General features: G+C 43.5%; 8 protein-coding genes across 8 annotated transcripts; 5 read left to right on the forward strand and 3 right to left on the reverse strand.

The window, feature by feature from the left end:
- Positions 1-793: 793 nt before the first annotated feature.
- Positions 794-2,910, forward strand: I203_100399 (uncharacterized protein; the record flags this gene model as incomplete). The annotated part of the gene is made up of 5 exons (XM_019149000.1): positions 794-1,278; positions 1,404-1,824; positions 2,078-2,502; positions 2,610-2,779; positions 2,870-2,910. The coding sequence occupies 5 exons, from the start codon at positions 794-796 to the stop codon at positions 2,908-2,910; spliced, it is 1,542 nt and encodes a 513-aa protein (XP_019001527.1).
- Positions 2,911-3,885: 975 nt separating this feature from the next.
- On the reverse strand, positions 3,886-5,501 carry I203_100400 (transcription elongation factor S-II; the record flags this gene model as incomplete). Its single annotated transcript, XM_019148999.1, has 7 exons — positions 3,886-4,113; positions 4,216-4,325; positions 4,428-4,517; positions 4,615-4,893; positions 4,989-5,181; positions 5,277-5,339; positions 5,433-5,501. 7 exons carry the CDS (start codon positions 5,499-5,501, stop codon positions 3,886-3,888), a joined length of 1,032 nt encoding a protein of 343 aa, XP_019001526.1.
- A 419-nt stretch (positions 5,502-5,920) lies between these two features.
- I203_100401 (mitochondrial 37S ribosomal protein mS41) lies at positions 5,921-6,718 on the forward strand (the record flags this gene model as incomplete). Its single annotated transcript, XM_019148998.2, has 5 exons — positions 5,921-6,035; positions 6,121-6,274; positions 6,373-6,379; positions 6,445-6,527; positions 6,676-6,718. 5 exons carry the CDS (start codon positions 5,921-5,923, stop codon positions 6,716-6,718), a joined length of 402 nt encoding a protein of 133 aa, XP_019001525.2.
- Positions 6,719-6,870: 152 nt separating this feature from the next.
- I203_100402 (uncharacterized protein) lies at positions 6,871-7,239 on the reverse strand (the record flags this gene model as incomplete). The annotated part of the gene is made up of 2 exons (XM_019148997.1): positions 6,871-6,907; positions 6,995-7,239. The coding sequence occupies 2 exons, from the start codon at positions 7,237-7,239 to the stop codon at positions 6,871-6,873; spliced, it is 282 nt and encodes a 93-aa protein (XP_019001524.1).
- Positions 7,240-7,537: 298 nt separating this feature from the next.
- Positions 7,538-8,690, forward strand: I203_100403 (uncharacterized protein; the record flags this gene model as incomplete). Its single annotated transcript, XM_019148996.1, has 7 exons — positions 7,538-7,541; positions 7,600-7,660; positions 7,752-7,862; positions 7,937-7,953; positions 8,042-8,187; positions 8,303-8,383; positions 8,493-8,690. The coding sequence occupies 7 exons, from the start codon at positions 7,538-7,540 to the stop codon at positions 8,688-8,690; spliced, it is 618 nt and encodes a 205-aa protein (XP_019001523.1).
- Positions 8,691-9,016: 326 nt separating this feature from the next.
- On the reverse strand, positions 9,017-10,768 carry I203_100404 (uncharacterized protein; the record flags this gene model as incomplete). The annotated part of the gene is made up of 6 exons (XM_019148995.1): positions 9,017-9,162; positions 9,233-9,298; positions 9,362-9,621; positions 9,709-9,990; positions 10,050-10,602; positions 10,672-10,768. The coding sequence occupies 6 exons, from the start codon at positions 10,766-10,768 to the stop codon at positions 9,017-9,019; spliced, it is 1,404 nt and encodes a 467-aa protein (XP_019001522.1).
- A 4,919-nt stretch (positions 10,769-15,687) lies between these two features.
- Positions 15,688-17,789, forward strand: I203_100405 (uncharacterized protein; the record flags this gene model as incomplete). Its single annotated transcript, XM_019148994.1, has 7 exons — positions 15,688-15,839; positions 15,899-16,009; positions 16,104-16,265; positions 16,335-16,477; positions 16,536-16,771; positions 16,840-17,467; positions 17,554-17,789. 7 exons carry the CDS (start codon positions 15,688-15,690, stop codon positions 17,787-17,789), a joined length of 1,668 nt encoding a protein of 555 aa, XP_019001521.1.
- Positions 17,790-18,565: 776 nt separating this feature from the next.
- On the forward strand, positions 18,566-25,284 carry I203_100406 (uncharacterized protein; the record flags this gene model as incomplete). Its single annotated transcript, XM_065516632.1, has 27 exons — positions 18,566-18,661; positions 18,741-18,809; positions 18,895-19,021; positions 19,136-19,853; positions 20,010-20,141; positions 20,220-20,512; positions 20,590-20,756; positions 20,842-20,962; positions 21,036-21,118; positions 21,193-21,280; positions 21,337-21,476; positions 21,551-21,673; positions 21,741-21,883; positions 21,947-22,067; positions 22,137-22,316; positions 22,392-22,523; positions 22,587-22,702; positions 22,764-22,868; positions 22,930-22,981; positions 23,029-23,267; positions 23,344-23,422; positions 23,487-23,575; positions 23,656-23,836; positions 23,911-24,017; positions 24,089-24,233; positions 24,333-24,475; positions 24,552-25,284. 27 exons carry the CDS (start codon positions 18,566-18,568, stop codon positions 25,282-25,284), a joined length of 4,722 nt encoding a protein of 1,573 aa, XP_065373450.1.
- Between the last annotated feature and the right edge of the window lie 2,102 nt (positions 25,285-27,386).

The following is a 27,386-nucleotide window of genomic DNA, read 5'->3' on the forward strand; positions in this document are numbered from 1 at the left end:
CTGTGCAGCAAAGTTAACGTTTTCGGCAAGGTTGCATGTATGTTCTTGGATAATTTATTTCACTGAACGTTATTCGGAGTTGATAAGGTGACAAGATAACGCAATTAACAGAATTGGAGACAAACGTCGATCTCTTGGGAACGTATGGAGTACAGTAATTCCTGTTTCCGGATATGATCGACAGGCTCCTCAATTCTCTTGCATCCTATGTCCATGTCGTTCAATTGAGATATCTGATCCACTTGGGAGTTGGTTGTTTGTTCACGACCTTGCTGGAACCACAATCGGCAATGGCCAGGGACAAAGAGTGATGAAACCCTGAATACATGACATACACACAAAGGAAAGTGGAAAGTGGGAAATGGAAAATGGAAAAACATGACATTTGGTGAATTTTGTGGTGGCTGCGCAATCATGTACGAATGTACCATTTGAATCAAACATATTGCTCAGCCCTTTATCGTTCATACCTAACTAACCTACTTCACCATTTATAACCTCTCATACTTGACATCTGCAAATCGTTCTTAAAACCAAAAGCGAAAGCAATAGTAAAAAAAAAGGACGACTCGACCAAACATTTTGCTTGCGATATACCCGAACAAAAGTCAAAGCAAAATCACTGCGCAACTATATATCATCTGCCAGTCGCAGCATTTTACCCAACGATAAACACCGACCTTATCATTGATCCTCATACCAACGATACTCCACCACACCGTTCATGGCTAGCCGTCAACCAAGAATAACAGTCTTCCCTCCTACCTCTTCATCCTCTTCATCCTCACCAATCATGTCACTCTCCTCATTCCTTGACACCCTCCGTTCTCAGAGATATTCCCTCCTTCCAACCAACTCGTCACCCTCTTCACCTGACCTGCTCAAGACGTCTAGTTCGACCAAGAAGAGGTTATTCCAAGCTACAGCCATAGGTTTGGTATTACTGGTCATAACTGGTTATACATTACGTTCGGGTGGTAAAAATGGAGTACAGAAACAGGTTGTAGATCCATACGATCAATATACAGATCCTAACTTTCATTCAGGCTACCAGTCGGGCGAACCACTATCTCCTCCTGAGGTTGATGTGGGCTCAGAAGAGCCTCCGACCAGTAGTAGTGGGAAATCCTCAACATCCAACCAGATAGATACGACCAGCTGGGGATTAACGGAAGAAATGGGCTGGAGGCCGCCTAAAGTCGGATTGAAAGATTTAGGAGAGGTAGCGGAGAGTAGGTATAGGCTGGGATTCGAGGCTGGAGAGGAAGGTACGAGAGAGTGAGTAAGATCCATTCTGACATATCAATCTGGTAGATCTGTCTATCATCAAGCCAATATCTCATAGACCTACTAGATTGACGAGCAAAAGGCTGATCTTTCCCTTTTCCCCTTCGTCATTATAGGTATTATCAGCGCCTGTACGATTTCGCCCTTGCACTTCCTATGCCTCTCCATTCCCCTCTCCTTTCCTCACTATTCTATCATTCTCCACCTCACTACGATGCTGTCGTCCCTTCCTACCCCTTATCATCCGGTACAAGGCGACCCCCAACCTCGATGATCTCCTACAAGTACATCCACCAAACAGATAAAGAGTTTAACCTGGATAACGACCTGACCAAGATATGGACAGAGATGAACAAACCCGATGGTTGGGAATTGAACTTCTTAGATGATAATCAAGCGCATGAGTGGATGTTGAAACATTTTAGGAAATCTGATGTCAGTTGGGCATGGGATTATATGCATAGGGGTGTACTCAAAGCAGATTTCCTGAGGTATTTGTTACCTTTGATTATGGGTGGTGTTTACTCGGATGTTGATGTGAGTGTTGGATTGTTTTTTTTTTTTTTTTTTTTTTTTTTCTCGTTTTTCAACGGTTGATCTGGAGTGGAAGTCAAGGGTAAGGTCGTTGTAGATGGAGTTGAATGGCAAAGTATGGATGATATTGTCATGACGGGAAGCGGTAGTTGGAGCGGAGAGGTACCTGTCTTGATAAAGATTTGCGTCCGAGCAGTTTGAATGATACATTCAAGAGGAAGGCACCAGACTAACATACATCATTCAATCATGTTAGACCCAACCCATTCGCCCAATAGAACAGTGGGGTCACAATTCCGTCGAATACCTCGACCTATCATCCACAGATGGTCAAGCTTGGAAATCCAAACTATCCACGAACCCAGCTGTGATAGTAGGTGTAGATGTGGATGTACACGCATACGAAGGGTGGGAGAATGGATGGCCAAGAGCTTTGGGAATCTGTCAATGGACATTATCTTCTTCTCCTTCCCATCCTATCTTTTTGGACGCAGTTAGGAGAGTAGTGAATGCCACGCGGGTAGTGGAGACCTGGGAGAATTGGAGGTCAGCCGAAATTGAAAAATTGTTAGGAGAAGGTAGGGAAGCGGACGCACAGGAATTACAGAATCAACATAGAGATATGGCGATGAATGTTATGGAGTGGACTGGACCCGGGTTGTTCACCGATAGTGTACTTTCGTAAGTGGTCATCTTATCTCTCACTTCTTCATCTTATAATCGTAAAAGGGTTATAATCTGTGGTCATATCCGATCTGATCGTGTTAAAACGGTGGATCATAATGTAGATTCCTGCTCGCTCGATATAACGTAACATGGCATCGACTCCGAGGACTAAACCATCCTCTGAGAATTGGCGACGTCTTGATATTGCCTATAACGGGTTTCAGTCCTGGTGGTCAACCTGATTTCGGAGCAGAGGGACCAGACAGTGTACAAGCTAACGTATTGCATAACTGTGAGTGAGATTATCTTTTTCAGTCTTCATAGTGATTTGACCAAGGGAGGTAGAACTGATTATGTCATCTTGTCCGGTCGACGATTATAGTCAGAGGTAGTTGGAAAGGTGATGGCGCGAGGAAGAAATAAACTTAAAATTTCATCTGTAATCGAATTGGCCGACAAACTCATCCCCCCATAGGATGAGAATCCTATTGTCGAATGTTATATAACATCCTGTCCTCAAAAAGAAAAGTCATCTCACGCAATTATCGACATTCGAACAAAGATGCATCTTCTGCATGATTCACCAAATAGGGGTGTATAACCCTCTCTCTCTATCGGTATCATAGCATGATAAATACATAGTGCTTCCGAACGTAAAATCATCTTTTTCCATTGAACTGTCAACTGTTCCAATATCGAATGACGAAAATTGTTGTGATATTATTTCTGCTTCGTTGAATGCATCCTCGTATAATCATGCATTCCAATCACAGGAATAACCTCCGTTCTCGCTTTACAAAAGCGTTTGTGAGCTGCATTCGAATCTAGTGACAAAACGCATAATACAGATTGTGATCACAGTCCAATTCAAAAAGCTGCCGGGATGTGAACCTTCAGCACATCTCATGACATTCTGGATTTCAGTGAAATATGTACCTCTAGGCGTATATCACAAAGCACAAATCAACTAAGTCAAATGATTAACCCAAATTGTATTATCGTATGTCATGAGCTGGAATCTAGTTTCAACAATCAGGATTACAACATTCTCACTCTTTACTTCGACACGCACACACACACACACATGAACACCACCGGTCTGAATTTCCCCCTTGACCTGAACATCTGTCGATCAACTGAACTTCCACCTATTACCGCAATTCTGCAAGTAAGTTTTAAAAACAAGATTTCAATCAGTCAAGATATCCTCATTCTTTTTTGAATTGAAATCGACAGAAATTGATATCAGATAGACTCACTGTACATCTATATAGCCCAATTGTCAAAGTAGAAATTTCATGCGCAAGATATCAGCTTATGCTCAGGATCAGGAAAGGACTAAATAAAAGAATGAGATAACATACGTTACGAAAGTCTGATAGATTCACAAGGGACAGCTTAATCAGCATTTTCAATCTCCATATTTGGACGGAAGTTCTCACTCACAGTCATAGGTTCATCCGCTGACCTAGTCTGCATCTGATAATAAGTACATTTCCTCTGTTGACATCTACCGCACTTGAACGCGTCCGTTTCAGCTTGAGTTTCACCGACTGCTTTGGCTTTGAACAGATTATCAGAAGCGATTTTCTCGTTGAGTGCTCGGACGGATTCAGATGCCATTTCCTAAAGCAATACGTGATGAAAAAAATCATTAGTATAAGGAAGACATCATGTTAATTATACCTTGTGTTTAATTTTCTACGGATTTAGGTAGGAGAAACTTACATCTTTTGACATATTGGCTACTTTCTCTGTACTGATGTACCCCAGAACAATCTCATTCCTCAATGCTGGATTACCTTTATCTTTCAAATTGAGGTATAGTGATCTAATCTCTAAATGTGTGGGAAGATAATATGTCAGAGATCAGCATTTTCGCAAGAAGAAATGCGACCACACAAGGGAGCGAAAAGCTACATTATGGCTGTATCACTCACTTCCTCTGTAATCGTTTCCTGTCGAGTAATTCAGCGCTTTATGCGCATACTTCTCTATCCCCACTGCTCGTTCCGTTAAGATCTTATTTTCTGCATGGCCCAACAATTGTCAATCGATCAACAGTCAGACTTTGTCTTATCTCTCAAGTTGCTACCGTAGTCTGACGCAGAAACGCCTCCCACTCACGTGCCGTACTATCCCCAGCTAATGCATCGTAGATCATCACCACACATTTATCCCTCACCGGATCAGCAGCTCCATCTGAACTATCTGCCCGTAGACTTTTATCAACACCGTCCGATTTGGCCGTACGGGGAGTCGTCCTACTGCTGTCGATCGTAGATAGAGGCTGACGGGGCGAATCTGCCGAAGGGGATTTCTTGGAGGTAGAATTGGTTTCGTTCTTGATATCTGGTGTGGAGGGGTTGGGAGATGCGGCAGAGGGCGATGGAGCTGTTGATGAGCCTACATGTATCATTTGGTCAGCAATTGTATTATGGATATGGGTATTGGCAGGAGATATATGAAGATATTGTTATGCCGATGATATTCAGATTCACCTTCCGCCTTTACACGCTTAGCAGAACCTTCTTCCTTTTTCGTATTCGTAGCATCACCATCATCCCTCTTCCTCTTCTTCTTATTCTCCTCTATCACATCTCTCCATGATTTGACTATTTCCTTGGCTAAACTCGAGATGGAAGAAGTGGAAGATAATCGGAGTTTACCTATTGCTACACCTGCTTTTGATGACTAATTGTACTGACAGTCAGTAATCATCTCCTGAAGTAGTAGCATGAAGACTGTAGGAAGAGGAGGCAGGGAGACCCCAAGGAGAATATACTGACTCGTAAGAGATCCTCCGAAGGTTCTACCTCCGCTTTGAGCTTTTTCAATATCCTGAGTACTTCCTACAAGATGACAAAATAGATACTGTATCAGCATCACTGGCCTCACATCTCGATGTATCCTAAATGGTGCTGCTCAGCCAGTTTGCGACTCACATCGGTCTTTCCATCTGCATTAGCAGTGTTCAGCTCTTTGACGAGTCCTGTCAGAGTGTTCGCGTCCATCTCTCCTTGTGTTCTCAATATATCTACTCCTATGTCCCCTACAGTAGCTGATGTGCGGTGAGTGCAGTGATGTGCCAGTCGGTCAGACTTATCCTAAATGGTCTGAGTGATACTGTGAATTCGAGAATGAGGTCAGGATGTAAATAAGATCAGAGGAGAGATTCATGCAATGGAAATATATGTCCCACTTCGAGATTGTCTTACGTAATGATCCGAAGATGTTGGTAAAAGTCGAAATCAAGGAACCAAGATGCTTTTCCTTGCAGATGCAGTCAAGTTCAAGACCTTTCTCTCTTCGCTATCCTGCATCGTATACCTTATCGTCGGAATAATAATCAGAACCGCTCGAGTCACACCAACAGACCATCAGAAAGAAGAAAGCATATTCGACATTGAATCCAGTACAAGCGAAAGTCACAATGTTTTTACCATCCCTTCGAGCGTCATCTTCCAAACTGCCTTCCGCGATATTGAACAGTCGGATGATATCGTCTACTACTAGAGTAATGAATAAAGCACCTCTCAGAGCATCAGGTGAGTTAGAGTCCTACCTTCCAGTGGAGCTACAGTAGTTGTTATAACATTCACTCATATATGCGAATTTTGCCAACTGGTGTAGCCGAAACTCCTACGCCTCAGGATCTATTATCGAAAATAGGTAGAAACGCAGACACCAAGCTTGAGGCGTTCGCTGAGTCGTGGGAGAAGTTGAATGAGTTGTGGATGAGGACTGTGAAATTGTATGATGTTGGATTATCGGTTAAGGAGAGGAGGTGAGTTCTAGCTTGTCATGGTCACTTCTAAACGATCATCGATGTTCTTTCCATCTGATAAGGAGTGAAGGAAGCTGATTTGGTTATCTCGAATATAGGTATCTCGTACGTTACACATCCAGCTGATAGGATAGAGATAAGGAAGACTATGCTAATGATTTGTGCTATAGCTCTGGGCTTTTTCGAGGTATTCTCAAGGATCTGCTCCTTCGACATTCATCAGACCTCCCAGACCACCAAAGAAGTTCAGAGGGTAAGTAATTGAGCTACGTGTCATGCTTGTGATCTCCCATATATCCACAGCGCTAATCATTATGTTGCTCTCTCTATATCTCCTTCACCTTTTGCTGTTGACCCGATATTTTCCTTGCGTAACATATTCACGGCGGGATGATTATTAGATGGGGTCCAAAGATACAACATGGTGTTAGAGTAAGGGATTGAATCACTTTTGGTATGATGCGATAAAGGGAATATACATATATGCATTTGATGTCTTTACTAGTAGTACAACAACGGTGTTTTCTCCCCATCAGAATCTGACATCCATGTACGCTTGACATTTGGTACAATTCGCCTATCTTTGTTCCCTTATCCTAATTATCGTCAGCTTTCCCGTGAATGAATTGCAAACTGCAGATAGATATCAGCTCCCAATTCCCATAGCCTCTTCCATCTTCTGATTCGATCACTTGCACTCACCCTCTCCCAACAGCCTACTTCCTCTCACCCTCCGCTACGCCCAACTCCCTCGTCACCCTCTCCCAATCACCTTCATCCTCCTTATCTCTCTGCTGTCTCATTTCCTTACTCTGAGTCCATTTCCACGCAACGAGTTCACGGAGTGTATGACCAGGTGAAGGTGCGGAGCGCGGGTTGGTCTCGTTCAAGTGGAATGCCAGTAGACCGGTAAATACACCTAAGATTGGGTCGAGCGTACGGGAAAGAAGGTATGTTTTGGCCATTGCGAGTGTGATATGTTAACGGTCGAGGGCTGCGTGTAGTTGATATCGTTCTGCTATATTTGCCCTGTATTCTACTCTTGTTTGATACTTGATGCTAGTGACTGATCTGTACGCTCGTATGTATCTGAATGAGATGGTAACAGCAGTTGTCTGGTGTTGAGTGCCTAACGCAGACCCGTGAACACCGTGGGAAACCTCCACCTGACGTGACCTCTTTCAGACATTCCTTCGCATCCTCCTCATCCCTTCACTTTTCACTACCACTTACCTCAACAATACATCAAGGCTTCATATCAATATGGGTAAGCCGGCGCCATATCTTGCTGTCCATTGACTGGTGGTCTAATGTGCATTGTATAGGTCTACTCACGATAATAAGGAAGAATAAAGCGAAATCAAAGGAAATGAGAATACTCTTCTTGTGAGTGTATCTACATTTCTACCTCCACTTTGATTTGGTGTTGATGCCAAAGGGAACATGTACAAACTGATGATAATACTTTCACTCGTAGGGGACTGGATAATGCAGGAAAGACAACGATATTAAAGAAATTGAACGATGAGAACATATCTGGTATTAGTCCTACATTGGGATTCAACATAAAGACATTAATAAGGGATGGGTGAATTTATGATCTTCTACTCTGATATTCGTAATTATGCTGAATGCCGATGCTCGTGCTCCATTGATTAATAGATACACATTGAACATCTGTGAGAAACTGTTTTCCTATCTTACAAGCAAATATGTAAGGATCAGACGGAAGACAAGTGAGCTGAGATTGTACGATGATGAACGTAGGGGACGTAGGAGGACAGCGTACTCTCCGTCCATACTGGAGAAATTACTTTGAATCTACAGACGCGGTAGTTTGGGTGGTAGATTCTTCAGATAGGATGAGGATGGATGATTGTCAGAGCGAACTTAAAGGTTTGTTGAAAGAAGAAGTGAGTTTGAGACTTGATCTTAGTCTCTCTTTATCACCCTTTGGGTGGTACTCAAACAAACATCGTTGGATAAAAGGAATAAAGCTGATGTGTGGTGATTGTTGCGACTACTTAGAGATTGGCAGGTGCGACATTACTTGTGTTTGCGAATAAACAGGATTTGCAAGGATCGATGACCTTGGAAGAGATACGAGATGTATGTTGAGTTTGCCCAGATTTAAGCAATCATTTTCGTTTGTTATATATCACACAATCATGGATGATCGACATCTATAGTATGATACTGATTGATGGGTTGCTTGTAGGCACTTGACCTCAAATCAATAATCTCACATCGATGGATCGTCCATCCATGTTCGGCTTATACGGGAAAAGGTTTAGAGCAAGGTATGAAGTGGTTGATTAATGAAGTAGCAGGTAGATTATATTGGAGTGGTATACAATCCACAACAACCAGTACGAATCAAGGTGTTGCCTTATCACAGGTGGGACCAGTCTCCTGAGCCTCAGCGTTGTATCAAACCAAATAATACCTCCTCATCTCGGAGGACACAACATAATATACCCTGCACCGAGGACTATACCCTATATAACAATGTATGCATGACAAGTTGATGTATGGTTGGTTGTTTGTTCATATAATCCCTATTCCGATTCAGACATAAGTGAGACAATGCAAGGTATATACTATGAATTGATGCGATTGATGACAAATGTTTAATGAGATCCTCTCCAACACGATTGTAAATGTAAATGTAACTGTAACCTATCCTAATGTTCCTCATATCGATGCTAAAAGTCGTGGTCCAACAAAGAAACCACTGTTTCCTTAGGGATCTACTCGTCTTCGTAAAATCTCTAATCGTTTCTGCGGACTATCGTCATTCCACTTCTCCACACCATCACTTATAGTGAGAGTCGGAAGACCGAATTGCTCGATGACGAATGACGCGGAGACTGTGCCGTAGAGTAATGCTAAATTCGTTTGTCAAATATGATCAGCTTTGGTCACAACTGTTTCGTATTTGGAATAGAAGGGACATACCTTCATATGGATCATTATTCGTCAAACTCAGTCCCGCACAATAACCGCCCAAGAAGGAGTTCCCAGCTGAACATACACTTCATCATCAGCCTAATGAATCATTTTCAGGGGTAATTCGGCAAAACTTACCACCAGTAACATCCTTGACTTTCGAGTGACTCTCTCCCTCTTGGAAGTAGGCAGGACACCATTTCAACCCTTTGTCTTTCGTACCCACACATGAACCCAATTTCCCACATCTTACAATCATGATTCCCTTACCATTCTTCCCTATTCCAATGGTATAGATAAAATGCTTGATGACTTCTTCTACGGTGGTAAGGAGTCGAGGATCGGTGATTTTTATAGGTGATATGCCAAGTATGGAGAAGATCTCTTCGTGATTAGGTCTACAAATACAATCAATAATCATGAATCATTAGAAATTCAACATAATATAGTCATACGAAATTTTAAGTGGGGGGATTTAGACTTACGATAAAACTTCGATAAACGGTACGATCTTTTCCAACCATTCTTTTTGTCCTGGATGGCATGATGGTGGAGTAGGCTCAAATACTATCTTCGGTTCCCAAGTAGTATTGATGTCCGAATTACCATTTGACTTTTTCTGCTTGAGAGAGTTCATTTCGTCCAATAATCCAGAGACGTCTTCAGGTGACCAAGGGGGACTTATATGCAGATATTTTGCTCCACAAAGAGGAGAAGCCAGTAATTGCTCCATCGTTCGATGAGGAGCTTTGACAACGTGTTGAAAGCTGTCCTCCCACCATTAGCCAACAACTTTCCCCCGTTATGTATCAGAGCTTAGACTTACAATCTAACATCACCTTCATACCGTATTCTCGCTCTGGTCATCTTCGTCCCTTTACCCCTATTCCATACCCATATATCTTCCCCCAACGCATTGAGCTTATCCTCCGCTTCTTTAGGGACATCCGACTCCTCGTCTTCTGGCGCTCTATCCACCAAGGTACGTAATTTATCAGGTGTCACCCATAATCTGGCACCCACAAGAGCATAAAGCCCTCCACCACCTAACATCTCATAAACCTCATCTGCATTTGGGATCGGGACATCATCGAGGGATAATTGCGGTGTGGAGGGTCCAGCAGAAGGTACAGGTGAGGTCTTGGGAGTGACCAAGTTCGAAACGCTCGGGACAGCAATGGGCCGAAAAAAAGATTTCGTCTGTGGTTGAGGAATAGTAGATGTAGAACTAGATGGAGTATCGGTATTGGGTGTAGGCGGTGTAGGTAAGCCTGTTATTCCTTTCATGAGAGCGGACGAATCGGTTGAAGCTTCAGGTGCAGGTTCGACATCTAGAATAGGGCGAGGTGGCGAATCGAAGGCGTCGATCAGAACCGTTCCTAGATAATCAAAGATACACAATCAGTCGAAGTATCTGACATATCAATGAATGTGATTGAGAGGCTTACCTATAGAAGCGAATATAGGTGGGGAAGGAGTAGATGCACCTGATTCTGAAGAACTTTGGAGTTTGGGACTCGAAGGTCCAGCTTGAGTGGGGTCCATGTGATCGTAAGATCGAATATTACTGTTATTGGTAAGATATATTTTGTATAGTTGATGAAGAAATTCGGAATGTTTGGATTGATGTATTCTTCGATTGGAATCGCATTGACAATTATCGCCAAAATGGGGAATTGCCTTACTGAAGAGGTATTCAAGTTGTTGTTATGTACACAAATGCTGGTGAAGATCCGTTGAAATCGATGGTTGTTACTCCTTTGTACGAAAATTCATGCTCTGCTCTGATACAGGACGAGTTGCGATGCCAAGGGCCGAGACAGGATGAAAAGATGTATCACAAGGGTTGGAAGTCCAATACGTGTCTCGGCTTGTGGTGGGAAGTTGAAGCTGCTTTGACGAGATGTAGTATATTGGCACGATCACGATCACAGAGACTTGACAGCGTGGTGCGGTTTGTGTGTTGAATTCTTCGAAAGGATGGGAGAATGATAAGAGTATCGGGTGTTGTTGGATTGAGTTGAGGTTGTCGGAACGGCTCGACGGAATATACACAAAACAATGTCGAAAGTCGAGTGTCTAGAATGTGATATTCAATAAGTTTGATGATCCCATGCGTATTGGTGATAGAGAAGGATGACCACTTCTTATTTGATGGTGACGGTGTTGATGGTCGTACCGGAAGCAATATGGATCGAGGGCGCAAACGAGCTACTAACCACGACTTTGATGATCCTGACTCCCTTTGGATGATTATGTTGACGTTGGTGATGCTGATGATTATCCACCTCCCTTTTGCAGATGGATCTTGTGTGAGTGGACCGCGAGCAGACCTTGAAGTCGATCTCAAGTCTGTCGACAAGCGATGAGATTGATCCCTCGTTTCGCAAATGTCCTTGAAAAGGACAGAGCAGTTCAAAATTAAACAATCGATAACTGTCTACAGTATGGTGTTTGTCCAACTATGTATCCTCGTATGCGTTATTGTTGAGGAAGAAAGATGATCAATTCGTCTGACACCTTTTGCAAAATTGAAACTGATTATAGGACTTTCGGTTTTCGATCTTTTATGGTGGTGATCTTTGGTATTTCGGATTTAATTGTGAATTTGATGTCAAGGGGGCGATCAAAGCTTTAGCGCTTCGGGAAAAGGGTCCCCGATATACCAACAAACGTGGAACGTGGAGACAATGGATAGTCGATAGTCGATGTTTGTTTGATGTTTGGAATGGCGCTAACTTCCAAGGAATGTAGGGTGAGATTAATGGGTGAATTGTCTTCTGTTGTCGTCAGGGCGTTTCGGTGCCTACTTGGTTTGTATCATATATGATCCAATCCAATCCAATCCAAATCGCTTTGCCGCATAAACACCAAAAGGGAATAGAGAAACTGTATGTATGTTGTCAATTGGATCAAACTGGAGGGGATATTCGATTTTGATTCTGGTTTCTCTCTTGGGACTAGACTAAGATTAACCGGTAACTTCGCTCGAATTTACCGTATAAACCGCCGTAGTGCGTAGGACGGGACGGACAAAGAAAGCCACCTTATCGATCTATTTAGACAACCGCAGTAAGGAATGTATTCGTCTTCGTGTGAGTTTGAGCTGGTCAGTCCAGACTTGTTCTTTCGAGGTGTTGATGTATGGCTCGTTCGGGTATATATTGAGTTGTTCGGTCTATCGGGAACATTCAAGATTTTACAGGCTTCGGGTTCAGTCAAGCGGGATCTCAACTCGGTTCTCTAGGTCTATGAATCTAATTGTTGGCCTGAGCGAGCTCTGATCCATGAGCAAGAAGGATGACGCGTCCGTATTTAGACTGTAGGACTGTAAGACGAAAGTTTCACGGTGGATGTGAACTGAGAACCATAAGCTACGATGTAATTCGATTTCATCGCTTAGAAGTGGAGGGGAGGCAATGAGGCTGGGTGCCTGAATGGTGATGAAGATCCTGAGGCGTTGAAGAGTATCTACTGTACGAGTAGAGTGAATTTCGGGGTTACTCTACTCGGCTTCATTGGTAGCTTCATCTCCGATCGTGCTACTGTACATACAGGTATAAATGAACACATGTTCTGCCTTCCCCAACCAACCTGAACTAAAGTAAGTGCTGGACCGCCTAAAATTCGATTGGTTCGTATGAGCAGCACAGTTATATTCTTAGCTTACCGCTTTTATCGGGATTTGTACTGTACGAATTATTGTACTCGTACTGATGTAATTGCCGAAATAGTATCACCCGATCGGACTAAGACTTTGCATGCAGTCTGGTTCCGATATAAATATACCCTGCTAAGTGTGCGTCTGCACCAGTACTGGTAATAGCAGATGCTACTGTCAACGGAGTCAAAATGCATAAGCGACTGGGAAACGAGCTTAATAGGTCTTACGGTAGATGACCGATTGGAGGAATGGAGGAAGTATATGCCATACCTGTACCGTCGTCTTGGGGTTAGACTGACATATATCATGTACAGTATACCGAAGCAGATCACCAGATGATGGGTCTGAGGAGATATAAGGTAGCGAATAAGAGTGGGAGAGGGGAAAGTTAGGAGGAACGAAGGTACGTTTTTCTCTTCTTTGTCTCAATTACGTGCAACTTTGAAGCTTGTTTCCAATCAGGTACAAGACAATTGAGGCTGCTGACATGTACGTTCACGAATACAATCCTTCACCCGTCCTTCATTGTCTTGATGCTGTCTTCTCAACGTGAGATTTTCTCATTTTTGTCCTACCGCGTATATCTATATATATATATTTACTGTGTATCTTCAATAAAGCGCTTACGATCGTGATCACGGTATGTCATGCAAAAAAAGATATCGCATTTCATGAGTGTAGAGATGACTGACTGGTCGACTGCATTTCCAATGGTCAGGGCACTTTTGTCTTGTACGGGATGGGCTGATCTTTAGCTTCGTTTCATATTTTTCACTCTCTCGCCCCCCTTTTTTGGCTTTTTTTTTGTTTTTCTTCGGCAGGTCACAGATACTTCCATTCCTCGTGCGGTTGCTATGATTTTGCGCTCGATCAGTCATAGAGGAAGAAGATAAGAGCTCGGATCCCGACTCTGAATAAGTCAGGAGTAAGCTTTCACATATTCGATATTCACATATTCGATATTCACATATTCGATATGATTATCTGAATTGATTTTCTTTGTGATGAAGAGAACCCGAACGGGGGGTGAGGAGAAATTACGTATGGAAGTAAATTTAACGTTAATCATCTCTTTCTGTCTTACGAGTCAAAAACTCTTATCTCGATTGGATTTCAATGGTTTTTCAGGTACAACCTGCACTACTGCCCGTGGTAGTAGTAGCCTTCTCTTATTGCTCTAATTCAGATTTATATAGCCATGCCTGATTTTTAGTGTCCTCTTGCTCTTTCTTTGCGATCCATTCTCTCTGGTTACTACATACTTGTACTTCGCATTCCTGCAAAGTGGTATTAGCGTTGATAGAAACGCCATATTCATCTATCCGTGTATCAAACCCTTCAACCCTTCAATTGTGCCCTTTTTTTACCAGTACTTAGTAGTATCGTACGGTACCACTCAAAATACAGACACCTGCCGACCGATCATCAAGCAACAGTCAAAGAAATAATATTCGGACGAAATCAGATGTGACTCTGTTTTTGTTGTTCTCTTGTCATACATCCCAGATCACCGCAAGATCGTAAATTGAAGATATCATAAATGTCAATCTGGAAAAGACCAACGAACGATAACTACCCACTCCACTGAGTTTGACTCCCTCGCCAAAAAGGTCATTAGTACTTCAGTTCAGAAGTCTGAGATTTCAACAATTCACAGATCGATCACGAAACGGCAACATCACTACGCCCTCCTTGACGACCATCAATCAGTGAACAGTCCCGACTTAAACCGATCGAAGCAAAGCAACCAAACCAATATCATCGGCTGATCTCGCATATCGAAGGACGTAAGAATATAGAGGTACTTGAGTCGAGATAAAAAGGTACAAATACGGACTACGTGAGTGTCTTATCCCCCACTTTCATCATGATCTCTATCCTTTCAACGTTGTGTTCACCCACCTACCTGCCTTTGGAATGATCGTCCCCTCTTTTTTGATACTCTCTATTCTCGGCCTTGAGGGGGGAGAAGGGTGCCTGAGACGCATTGATCGTTTTGATTCCTGTCATTTGTCATAACGCTTCGTCCCCTGTTTTGAACATATCTGTTCCTTTTTTTTTTATGTGATGGTTGTGATGAGGTGATGAAGTTTGACCCTCGAACGAGGTACAGGTGCAAGCCCAGAACCCATCCTGTACATGTAGATGTACTGTGTGCTTCTTGGCTTGTATCTCCCGCGGTGTAGACAGCCTATCACACATGGCCTGATGCTTGATAGGGTGGAGAGTCACTGTGCGTGGGAGCGGAGTAACACCACATCATTCATCCATCATCATTTGCCATGATCAAACCCAAACTCAAAACCTTGACGACCAAGGCGCATCAATCCATCAATGATCAATCATCAGTGGAGAGAATAGTCGAATCATGTTGCTGTGTTTGAGAGGAGAGAAAACAGTATATATAACACCATCGATATCCACCTCTCTCTGGGTCGACTCCACCCACCTTTAAATTCATTCTCTCACTCCCACTAGTCTTCACTAGCTCGTATCCTCTTTTTTGTTACTCCTTCATCTTGTTCTAGCTTCAATCTCGACATATACCCTGGTGGTCTGTCTGTTCATCTCTTGTTGTGCCTGGTGTCATACTCGCAACCCTACACCAAACACTGCTTTTCATCATCGAGATAGTAGCTAACATCATTATCATTTCACTTTCTGTTCCTCTTACTCTCGATTCATGTTCCCTCATCCGACACACGATACCGATCAAAACCAGACGACTGCCGAAAGATACTTGCTGGTCTCACCCAAGTTAGATACTTTCGACCATAATCATTTAACGATAAAAGACAAGATGTTGAGTTCATTGAAGAGCATCGAACCTAAGAGATGGTTCACGAAGGACTATTGGTACCTCGATACCCCGCCTGCCTCTTACGCCACTCGAGACGGATGGTCCAATGCGGATGTAGACGTTGTGCCAGTCGATCAGAGAAATTGGAGAGCGTGAGTTAATCTCATACTACCTCTTGATAACCATGAGCTGACGAGAGGATTTTGGATAGAATTCATTACCTCTTCTTATGGTTGTCTGATGGTGCCAACGTCGGTACGATGCAACAAGCTGGATCCATCGTTGCTATGGGTCTCAGTTGGCGTGAGGCCTCTGCTGCTATGTGAGTGCTTCACCCTGACAACTCAACTCACTCCACTGGGCCTGTGCATGACGAGGTGATGAGTGGCTGGCTGACAAAAGCATCCATCGTCCAGTGCCATCGGTAACATCATCATCGCTGCTGCTGTAGCACTGAACGGTACCATCGGATCAAGGCATCATATCCCATTCTCCATCGCTTCAAGAGCATCTTTGGGTTTCTACTTCTCTTACTTTGCTGTGGTGTCTCGTCTGGTTCTCGGTCTCATCTACTTTGGGTAAGTCAAGGTCATCATCAACGCTTTGAATTCGAGTTATGCTGATCTGTCCTTCTCGTGTTTATCTAGTATCAACACATTCATCGGTGCCTCATGTACTCTGATTTGCCTCGAAGCCATCTGGCCACAACTCAAGACCTACCCCAACACAATTCCTGCATCTCAGGGCGTGACCAGCAACAAGATGATCGCTTACTTCGTTTTCTGGACCAGTGAGTAAACAGCTAACACGTATACGAGGGAAACTGCGCTGACGATGCTCATCATCAGTCCAATTCCCTCTAGTCCTCATCCACCCCAGAAAGATGAGATGGCTCTTCTTCGTCAAATCTATCGTTGCCATCATCGCTGCCTTTGCCACCCTCGGTTGGGCAGTTAACACAGCTGGTGGATCTGGTCCAGTCTTCTCCAAGCATAGTACCTTGACTGGATCCACTAGGTCTTGGGCTTGGGTTGCGGGTATCAATGTTGCCATCTCCGGTAAAACCACCTTGGCCATCAACATTGTAAGTCTAGTCTCCACCTATGGCGGAACGATTCTAGGACATGTGGACTAACGGAGTGACACGCTCAGCCGGATCTTACTCGATACGCCAACAAGACATCCGCATCATATTGGCAACTCCTCTTCATCCCCATCGTATATTTCACTTTCTCTTTTATTGGTATCGTGATTGCTTCAGCCGGTCAAGCAATCTACGGTACTCTCTACTGGGATCCCACAATGATCATCGCTCAGTGGACTTCACGAGCTGGTGCATTCTTCGTTGCATTCGCTTTCGCACTCGCTACGCTCGGTACCAACATTTCCACCAACTCCATCGCCGCTTCTAACGATTTTGCGTTCATCGCTCCGAAATGGCTCAACATCCAACGAGGAGCATTCATCACTGCCATCATTGGTGGATGGGCAACATGTCCTTGGAAGATCCAACAATCCGCCAAAGCACTGACAACATTCTTGTCCGGATATATTATCGTCTTGGCTCCTATCGTAGCCATCATGATATCGGATTACTGGATAGTGCGAAAAACCAAGTTCCACGTACCGATGTTATACCAAAATGAAGGTATATACAAATATCAATATGGTACTAATTGGAGAGCATTGGTCACTCTGCTCATTGCTGTACCAATCAATTTACCCGGTTTGATCAATGCCATCAATTCTAAAGTTGACATTGGCAACTACTCATTCTTCTGTAAGTGTTCCTCATCCCATATATATTATATTAGATCATAGGATTTGTGCATCGGCTCTGACAATTTGTTTGAATTTGATATATAGACAAAGCTTCTTGGCTCACTTCTACAGCTATGGGAGCATCGATCTACCTCTTACTCTCTTTCATTTTCCCACCTACTTCCACATTGGTTGACAAAACTGTCGAATCCATGGACGAAGATTTCGCCTTGGCCGATTCACAAGCCTGGGAGACTGAACAGGATAAAGAAAAGAGAAGTTCGGGTGGTGGTGAATTGCCCGAATCCTCTTCAAGTTACCCAATAGTGAATAGAGTATAAAATAATAAAAATAAAGAAATCATACTATTCAACGACGATTTTTTGAGTGTGATATAGATTTGGATCAAAGAGGGGGACAAGCGCCAATTTGAACTATCAGGTATACAGTGTATGATTCTATAGAAGGTAAAACGTAGATGAATAAAATCACAAATGATACCATGAGATGAAGGAAGGAGAAATGAAGAGCGACATACAATCATTCTGAATATAGATTTCCTTGATAAATACATTCATAACGATCTCTTTATTATTATTATTTCTTCATTTGGGCTTGGGCTTATCATGCTAGTGCTATTGCTATGCATATATTGCATCTACATCTGCATCATTACAGGTCATTGACTGGTGCGATGTGATAAGTAGCAGGCATGCAGTCGTATAATGGGTGGGACTCGGTCTATGCCGTTAAGCGGTGATTCAACAACAAAAGATGATTCCGACTGTCAGCTTTGCAACCTCATCATCATACTTTAAACACCATATCATATACCTTCCTTGATACGTGCAGGTCACCCCCATCAGGCGTAACGACTAACGAATATACCTCGAAGAAGCTTTGAAGTGGAACCAAGAGCATCAAGGGGGAGACGGTAGATACCATCCGATCAACATTCACAATCAACGCTTTGACCCTCTATTTTCTCTCACATCAACACCATCTCTAACTCACTTTTACTTCTACATCAAGTGTCTTTCAGATGCTTGGAGCTCGACCAAATCCATACACATGAAGATACGATATCGCTGAGCATCGCAGGTAGTCACCTTTCAAGATGAGTAATGTCAACATAACGTTCCCTAAACCATCACCTTCAAAACCTGGCGTCGATGGCAATCCAAATACAGATGAGAATGAAGAGAACGAATCGGTAAGTACGATCATTCTAATTACAAGTACTTCAATAAATATAACGGCTGATATGGTATGTGTTGGTATGACTTGGTCAGATTGAAAGTATAGAGAACAAATTGGGTATAGAGCGGAGAGTGCAATATGGTGCAGAGAAAATGTTGGATGTGAGTATTCCTTGCCTTATTTGTCAATGGTGGTGTTGTAGAGACTCATCTGGTCGATTGGGCTGTTTTTGCGTTGCGTCTCTAGGTAATTGAGAAGAAGGGAAGTGCAGATGGAGGTGATCAGGAGAAAGTGAAGGAGAATATAACGGCTCAGTTGGAAGCTGCCAATGAGAGAATAAAGGCTTTGGAACATAAGTTGGAGAAATTGAGGGGTGAGTGATATGGTCATGACTTTCCTATTCTCATGAATATATCTTATGAACTCGTCTTCGTTCACACGAAATATTGGTTTTCGGATCATACCAATGCTGATGAGTTGTACGTAGGTACCCCTCAGCGCACTAGAAGAAGACAACAACCCCGACTCAACGGGTATCCCTCAAATTCATCTCTGGGCGCAGGTGGTGGGGGAGGTGGAGGGAGATATCAACCTTCACTTTCTTCCTCACTTTCATCTTCGTTATTGGGAAGTACAGGTCCGAACGGTAGTGGAAGCGGTAGTGGATCAGTTAGACCAAAACCACCAAGGTTTTATTCCAACTTGACTCCAGAGAAATCAGATAGAGATAAAGATCTCTTTGAATATCCTCAATATCAACAAAGCAAAGGGAGACCATCTACTGGTAGAAGACCAAGATCGAAATCTGCTGGTGAAGACGCTTTCAACCATAATCATAGTTCTGGTTCGTACGATGTAGTAAATGAAGGAATTGGGACATCTTGGAGATCGCAATCATCCGACTCAAGTATCCATGAACATGTACATGACGAACACATGAATGTTGATGGTAGAGGAGGAGATGGGAATGGTGTGGATGAGAATTTCGAAATTTTGTTAGATAATTCTCGAAGATCCATCAAGCGGTTGAGAGAACTAGGTGGAGGGAAGGGGAAGGGGAAAGGGAAGGTCAGAGCAGCAGTGCAGGAGTCAAGGAGGAATGAGGTCGATGATGAACCGTATGATGTGATGATTTACTTGAGTGAGATATCCAAGGCGAATGAGGGGTTGAGGATGGTAATCGACATGGATGAGGTTATACAGTCGTAAGTGCACTTTGACTCATCTCATGACCTGACTACTTTCCTCAACTCTCCTTCTCCTACCTTTCTTTAATCCTCTGTCAGGGTCGATCTTAGACTCATCATATCGTCACTCAGATCAATGTGGAAATCAGGCTGATCTCTTGAATGAACGCCTAGTGTGATCCCCTTCCTGGGTGATGTAGCCACTCCACGTCAGAGAGCTGCGGGGTATAGGTTGTTGAGATTCCTACTCACAAGGCAGGCTTGGGGAAAGATGATAGCAAGTGGTATGGAGTGGTTGATAATACGGTGTGTGGTCTTATCGGCTCACCTTCACAATGTAAGCCATATACATAAGAACTAAAGATATTCTTTCTTTTAACTTAGCACATTCACCCGCGACTCCAAAGCTGTCCACGAAAGGGAACAGGCCCTGCGACTACTCCGGGCAGTCATCGTCCTCCCCCCTCCACCACCTTCTCGTCCAGCTTCTTCACCCTTAACATCCAAAAGTAGGACGCGGTCGCATTCCCGCCAAGCTGAATTCGAGGCTCCAATACAGAAGTTGCTAGACGAAAGAGTACCACTCACTGACGGGCTTGTGAGAGCCATCGTGAGCGCCGCTGAGAATCCGGACGATGCGATGAGGACAGTCTGTATGGAAACGCTCGTCGAAATTGGTATGTCTCTTTTTCCACCTGTTCCATACGTGACAATCGGGGACTCGCACTGATACTCGGTTGTCTATGGCTCATAGGTGTCCTGGATATACGTTGTCTTGTTCATTCCAATGCGTTCAGAACGGTCTTATTGGCATTCAAAGATGGACCTTCGGAATTGGGACCAGCAATTACGGGTTTACTGCTGTACCTGGTAAATCAACCAAGCACAAGAGAACTGCTCTTACCTGGTGGTGATCTCGAAGTAAGTCGGCGGTGATCCTTTCGAATGTAATTACGACCGCCTCCTGCCTTGAGTTTTATGCTGATGTAGGTGTTATATTCCATAGGCTGTACTTGTTGGTCTGACTGAAGCATACGGCAAAATACCGACTCGACAACATGCTAGACATCTTGAAAACCTGCAGAATACAGTGAGGAATATAGGGATGTTACTTTCCTCTTGGTGTGGTGAGTCTCATTGGTATATTCTCTTACTCCTATAAAGAAGATGCATCGAGCTAACCACCTCGACTTGGGTTAGGAGTACTGTATATGTGTATGGACGATTACAGAGCTGTCAAGAGTTTGATAAGTTCATTGCATGTACCCAATGCGGACATGAGGGTAAGTCAGTTTGTGATCATCTAACCTGCAATTGTGAATATATACTGTAATCTGACTACGTACGCTGAATATAGAACGCCTTAATGGATCTGCTATTTGTTTCGCTACGAATCAAATCTCCCACGTGGACTAATGCATTTCTAGACGGTAAAAGACTGACTGGTAAGAGTTGTCTCTTCTTGCATTATAATCACCATCAGCTGATGAATAAGCTGTAGTGTACACTCGAACTCAGGAAGCTGCAACTCAGCAATTGGTGGATGACAGTATCGAAGAGGAAGATGCTCAAGGATTGACTTTGGTAGACCACTTTGTCGCTTTACTATTGACTGTGTTCCTGGAAGCTGGACTGCTAGAGGTGCGTAATGCGCGAATTATAGAGAATTCTCTGCACTGGAATCACGCTGATAGCGTTTGATTGTGCGTTTCCAGGCTTTGCTCGCTGTCATTGAAGAAGATAGTGGTCTCTTGAATCGCAAAGCGACTTTACTCTTGGGTGAAATATTGCAGATGGCAAATAGGGTTCTACCATTGAGATTCGCTGCTCAACTGCAGGTACGTATCTGCATAGTACATTCGGACCATCACCTGCCGAAGCTGACGTTCACGCCATCTTCGTCAGTCTCTACCCCAACTCTTCTCTGAGGCTACCGATTTCAAGAATCCTGGAGAAAGAATGGCGGCGCTCTCAGCTCTGTCATCTATCGACAGTTTGAATAGGAATCAGAGTAAAGCTGGGAAGAAAGCCGCCAGAGACAAAACCAGGTGCGTCCTAAGCGGATGCCTATTGTACTCTTATGGATCTGGTCTGACTGTGTTTGTCCGCAGTGCACTCGCATCTCAACAGGATCCACTGGAAAGAGGTCAAAGACAGGTGCAATCAGTGAAATTACGATTGGGATTACAGGTCGAGGATAAACAGTTCCAGCAGATGATCGTTGACTCAGGAGTAAGTCAAGTCTGCCTTCCTATCGATGCAAATCATTCCGGAACGATTGAGCTGACTTCGTTGTACTAGCTGTTGCTTCATCGCGATCATACTAAGTGGAACTACGAGATAATCGTTGATCTGATTGAAGGGCCTCTACTGAATCCGAAAAGACTAGATGAAGCTATCAAAGCGACCAAATTCGTTAGAAGGCTGTTCTCTTTCTTCCATCCTTATAATTATAGGTTTGCCGATATTAAGCGGACTAGGGTGGGTTAGCTTCCGCATCCATAATCATCGTCGAGGAGAAGAATTGATGCTAATGATTCAACCGGACTTGCGCAGCCAAATCATAAATGGGTGAAACTCGGTTGCTCACTCATATCGACCATGCTCAGTAGCCCCGAAGGTATCAAATACATCACTGAGGACAAACTGCTCAAACAGATGTTGGATTGTTTTAACGAGCTCGATCAGGTGAGTTTTGGCATTAAACCAATACCGACCGAGGAAAATTGATTTCAAGGTTTCCACTTGCAGTATGTCGGACAGCCAACTGCACAACCAATATTTGCCAGAGATCGCTTGGAGAATACTCTTACTTATGGTTATTTTGAAATGATTGGTACGCTTAGTAGACATCGTGAAGGGATGAAGTGAGTTGGACCTTCTTTCACGTGCATTCATTCATGCTGCTCATCTACTGTCTGAAACTAGGTTACTAGAAAAGTTCAAGTTTTTCACGTGCTTCTATCATCTCAGTGAACAGAGGAGCAGAGATGATATCATCCGGATCATCATTGAATGTTTTGATTATACTCTGTAAGCTTGACATTTACACAGCTCTACCGTCATGATGTAAACAAGCTTACAATTTTGTCAGTGATGCACACCCTCGGATTGTCCTTTCCAAAGCGTTAACATCGAGTTATATGGTACGTCGTCATTGTAAAGGGCAGATTCTGAATTGTACATGTAACAGGAAACGCGTCTTTTCGCCACACACCATCTAGGTCGTTTGATACAAGAGCAACCAAACTTGCTAGACTGGGGCTTACAACTTATGATAACTCAACTATACGATACGTCTATGGAAGTCTGCGATGTCGCTGTCATGTATTTAGAAGAGGCATGTACGGATCCAAATAACCTCGAAAAGGTAGTACAGCTTCGACCGACGTTGGAACATCTAGGTGATGTTGGACATCCTCTATTCATGAGGTAAGCTACTTTTGTCTTCTGACAGCCGTCCTATAGGTTGATACTGACAACTTCGGTGGCACTGGACCAAAAACAGATTCGTATCGACCAGTGTAGGGTTTCGATATCTCCATCAGGCTCAATACATCGAGCGGGAACTTGAAAGCTGGCTTGTGGTGAGTTGAATTTCGATGGGGTTTTAGTTACGGTTCATTATACTCAATACTGTCGATCGTATAGGAACGTAATCTATTATATGTGATCGAAGCAGAGACTTTCGTATCCAAGACGATACGACCTTGGTCGACTGACACTGTCGAAGATTACTGGTGAGCTTTCTTCATAATCCAGATATTTGTCAGATTTCTTGGTGGGCCTGCAGGCTGACCGCTTGTGGGACTGTCGATAGGATATATGATGGACCTGCACCGACACATTTTCTGGGAGAAATGACCAAGACGCCCGAAGGCTGCCAATTGATCAAGGAGAAGGGGATCGTAGCTGAATTTGCCGAGATAGTGAGATTACATGGTATGGAAGCTAGTGATCAGGGTGTTTTGACGAATCTCAAGAGCGTCCTATGGGCTTTGGTATGTCATCACTCCATTTAAGTCATCCTTCGTATGTTGCCGTTGTGTATCTTACCTTGGTTGTATTCATGCAGGGCAATATCGGATCTACAGAAGGTGGTCTACCTTTTCTGGAGGATGAGGAGATAATCGAAGATATCGTTGAAATTGCTGAACAGTCACCCATACTGACCATAAGAGGGTTAGTCAATCGGCTGTCGTCCACAATTATACCGTTGAGAGATAGCTGATATACATATATGTCACGGGTAGAACATGTTTTTTCGTCATTGGCTTAATATCGATATCAAGGATGGGAGCTGAAATACTAGAAGAATTTGGTTGGATATCCACCAGAACACCTTTAGGGCATACTACTGGGTTATGCTTGCCTAATGACATTTCTCGATTCGTTCATGTAAGTTTTATAATTTTTTTCGACAACCCAAGTATTCCAACATCTTGCTTTGACGCAGTCATGACTCAGAGCTAATGATTGGTCGTCTTGATGCTCTAGATCGATGTTTGGCAAAGACCCGATCACGAATCTTCCTATCCATCTCTACCTAAATTGACAGGATTGGAAGCGGAGATCATGACTTCCATTGCCAACTTGTCTAACTACGTGTTAGCAGCGGGAGCAATGAACAACCTTAAGAAGTAAGCCATAAACCTTCTTCTGCGTCTGATTCAAAGTTTAGCGTCTGAGCTGACGTGTTGGCATTGCCCATCGCAGAATTCGGAATCGACATCCTCGATATTTCTCGTCAATCACGCTATTCCATCGAGCCCTTCGATCAGTGTCTACAAATCACTATCAAGCGCCTGTCCGACGATTCATTTTGGACCTGTTCGAAGTGAAATTGGATCCTGAGATTCTCACTCAGCTGGTCGGTGTTGAAAGTATGTCTTGGCGAATTAGGCATGATTCCCTCAATGATGATAAAGATCAAGATCTATTTGCCAGGCATACCACAACCACAAGCAGTGTCGATGGTCGTTCACCAACGGGTGATATCGAAAGACGAAGCAGATCTAGATCATCTCCTGGACCTTTAGGCTTGATACCCAAACCTAAGTCAAACGAAGGAATTCAAATCCAAAATAGAGGAAGAGGTAAAACATTCAGTGGATCTAGCAACCATAGTAATGGGAATGGAAATGGGACGATATACGAAGAAAAAGATACTTCGACACCTACTACTGCAACTGCTAAAAATGGTAAATACGAATTTGAAAATATTTCTCCTCAGAAGGAAAGAGAAAAAGAAGATGTTAGTAGACCTCAAGAGATGACCAGACAAAATACGAATTCAAGTATAAGCCAAAGCCAGAGTCAAAGAAGTGTTAGTCTCAGCGCGAGTAGTACTTCTGAATTGGATGATGAAGAGAAGGAAAGACAGAGACCGATCTCACAGGTCAGGGGATTTGGAATACCTAGTTTGGCTCCTCCGAATGACGATCAGTGATGCTTGTGGAGGTGGAGGTGTATGTGGATGTGATGGAATAGTTGTATAACAGATATACAGTAATCGTATGTCGAATTATGATGTACTATTGAACTCGATACGGATTACAGGAAGAACGAATGTATCAGCTTAACTTCTTCTGATGGAGAAAGGTAGTGGAGCTTGTCTGATGCAGTAATCTGACGTTATGGTACGAAACACACATCCTTTGAACTGACACTAGATGATAGGTCGATAAGAGTGCCGCTCGTTCCTTCTCCGATGACAATCGTCAAGGACAGTACTGTATAAAACTGTGGACATGTATGCAGACTTCCTCCTCAGATAAGGAGATACTTGATTTACCTCTCATCCAGGTCTTCACAATATATTTCATATAGGTTGCACTGATTTCAATGAGCTCCCGATGAACCGGTCACTATCATAATACCATATACGCCAAGGCAACCAGATGCGCTTGTCCCCTGAAAGCTGACGATAGTCACAGCGGTACGAGAATCTCTGGGATTCTTGTACAAAAACCGAGGATGCTTCGTGTAATCGAAATGAAGGTGGGGTTCATTCCGAATGTCAGAACCTGATATACAAGAGTCAGAGGACCGTGGGAGATGATTTATGCTGGCAATGTGTGAGTGCGATAACGTCATCACTTAATGATCGGTGATGCTTAACCAGTAGGGTCTTTTGTTTTTTTACGGTGGAACACTGCAAAACATGTTGAATATATCTATGACATGTATAAGGATTGACCCAAAGATCAATGGTCATCCACTATGACATTTGTAGATAATTATTTCGCATGGAAAGTGCAAAATCCAAAACCGGCGAGAGAAGGTTCGAAACCCTGGTGATATGATCTTCGGCCCAATGGAAAGGTGGGTTGTGACGAACTGCCGCTATGGCTATTTTGATAGCCATATCACCTTTCATTTCAGAACTTTTCCCCCAAGTGCTCTTAGGTCAGCTCATGGTCATGTCAAATGACTGGTGTGGATCGAATCACCATCATCGATATCTTTGTAATTGGCTCCTCCCGGAGGTTGTAGCTGGACGCCATCGTCTTGAGCTATCACTACTGCCAGAGCAGATTGCCCGAGGGCCAGGAGTACAAGTGCTACAACGTATGAGAATCTGGGCTAGAGGACTGATACAAATGCGATCGTGAAATGATAAACGAGTGCTAACCGCAACTGAATGTCAACATCATACGATAGTGCAGGTCAACTCCGTTATGAACAGAATCAATCAATTTGAGCGTAAGTATAACGCCAGTGATAAGTTACTAGTGGGAATTCGTTGACATTCATACTGGTCTGGTCCATTGGACCTCTTTGTGGAATCAGAGTAAAGTGAGATATCACCAGCGACAGTCCTTTTTGGGTCCATGGAGGTCAAGACTCAAGGGAGCGTCGGCATCCTTTCATTCCGACGAGATTATTGGACCGTAACACCTCTTGTTCCAATGGGTTCCTATACCATCTTCGACCAGACTCCTGCATCAAAGACAGTGGTTGACAACCTGTCTGCTAATTGTTCAGTGTTCAGTCACGGCTTGGTCAGGTATGATGATGTGTATGAAGAAGAGTGATTTATTTATAGGCATGATCCTTGGAAAATCAAACACGTAGGTCAAAGGGAAACCAAACGAATCCGAACCGAAATTAACATTAACCCGTTCGGTTGCTCAACCTTGACGGCCGTAATGATCATTTCGCCGCACATCTATGCGGGCAAATAAGTTTCACTGATGGCCCCATTGTATGCGGTGAGCAAGTGCGAGAGTAGGCGCCAGCGGGAGCACAATCTGTCTTCCATCACCTCCTGTGCATACGAGTGATTAGAACAGGCAGGCATGTGTTCTCTCTTCGAGTCTCGTCACTCGGCTAAACCCGCCAGTCTCTCCTGAATGAATCCAGGGCAGCAACGACACAAACAAACAACACTGGGGTTCTCTCCCGTGTCTGAAGTATGGGAATTTGATTGTGCTTGGCAGACACGCAACAAGGAGTGAATTGAGCTAAAACGTGTGATTTGGGTGAAAGACACAAAGATCGGAGTTTAACGCTTGCACCGCGAGGACGAGAGAAAGAGAAAAAGTTGGT

This window comes from Kwoniella mangroviensis (assembly GCF_000507465.2).
Source record: "Kwoniella mangroviensis CBS 8507 chromosome 1 map unlocalized Ctg01, whole genome shotgun sequence".
NCBI lineage: Eukaryota > Fungi > Basidiomycota > Tremellomycetes > Tremellales > Cryptococcaceae > Kwoniella > Kwoniella mangrovensis.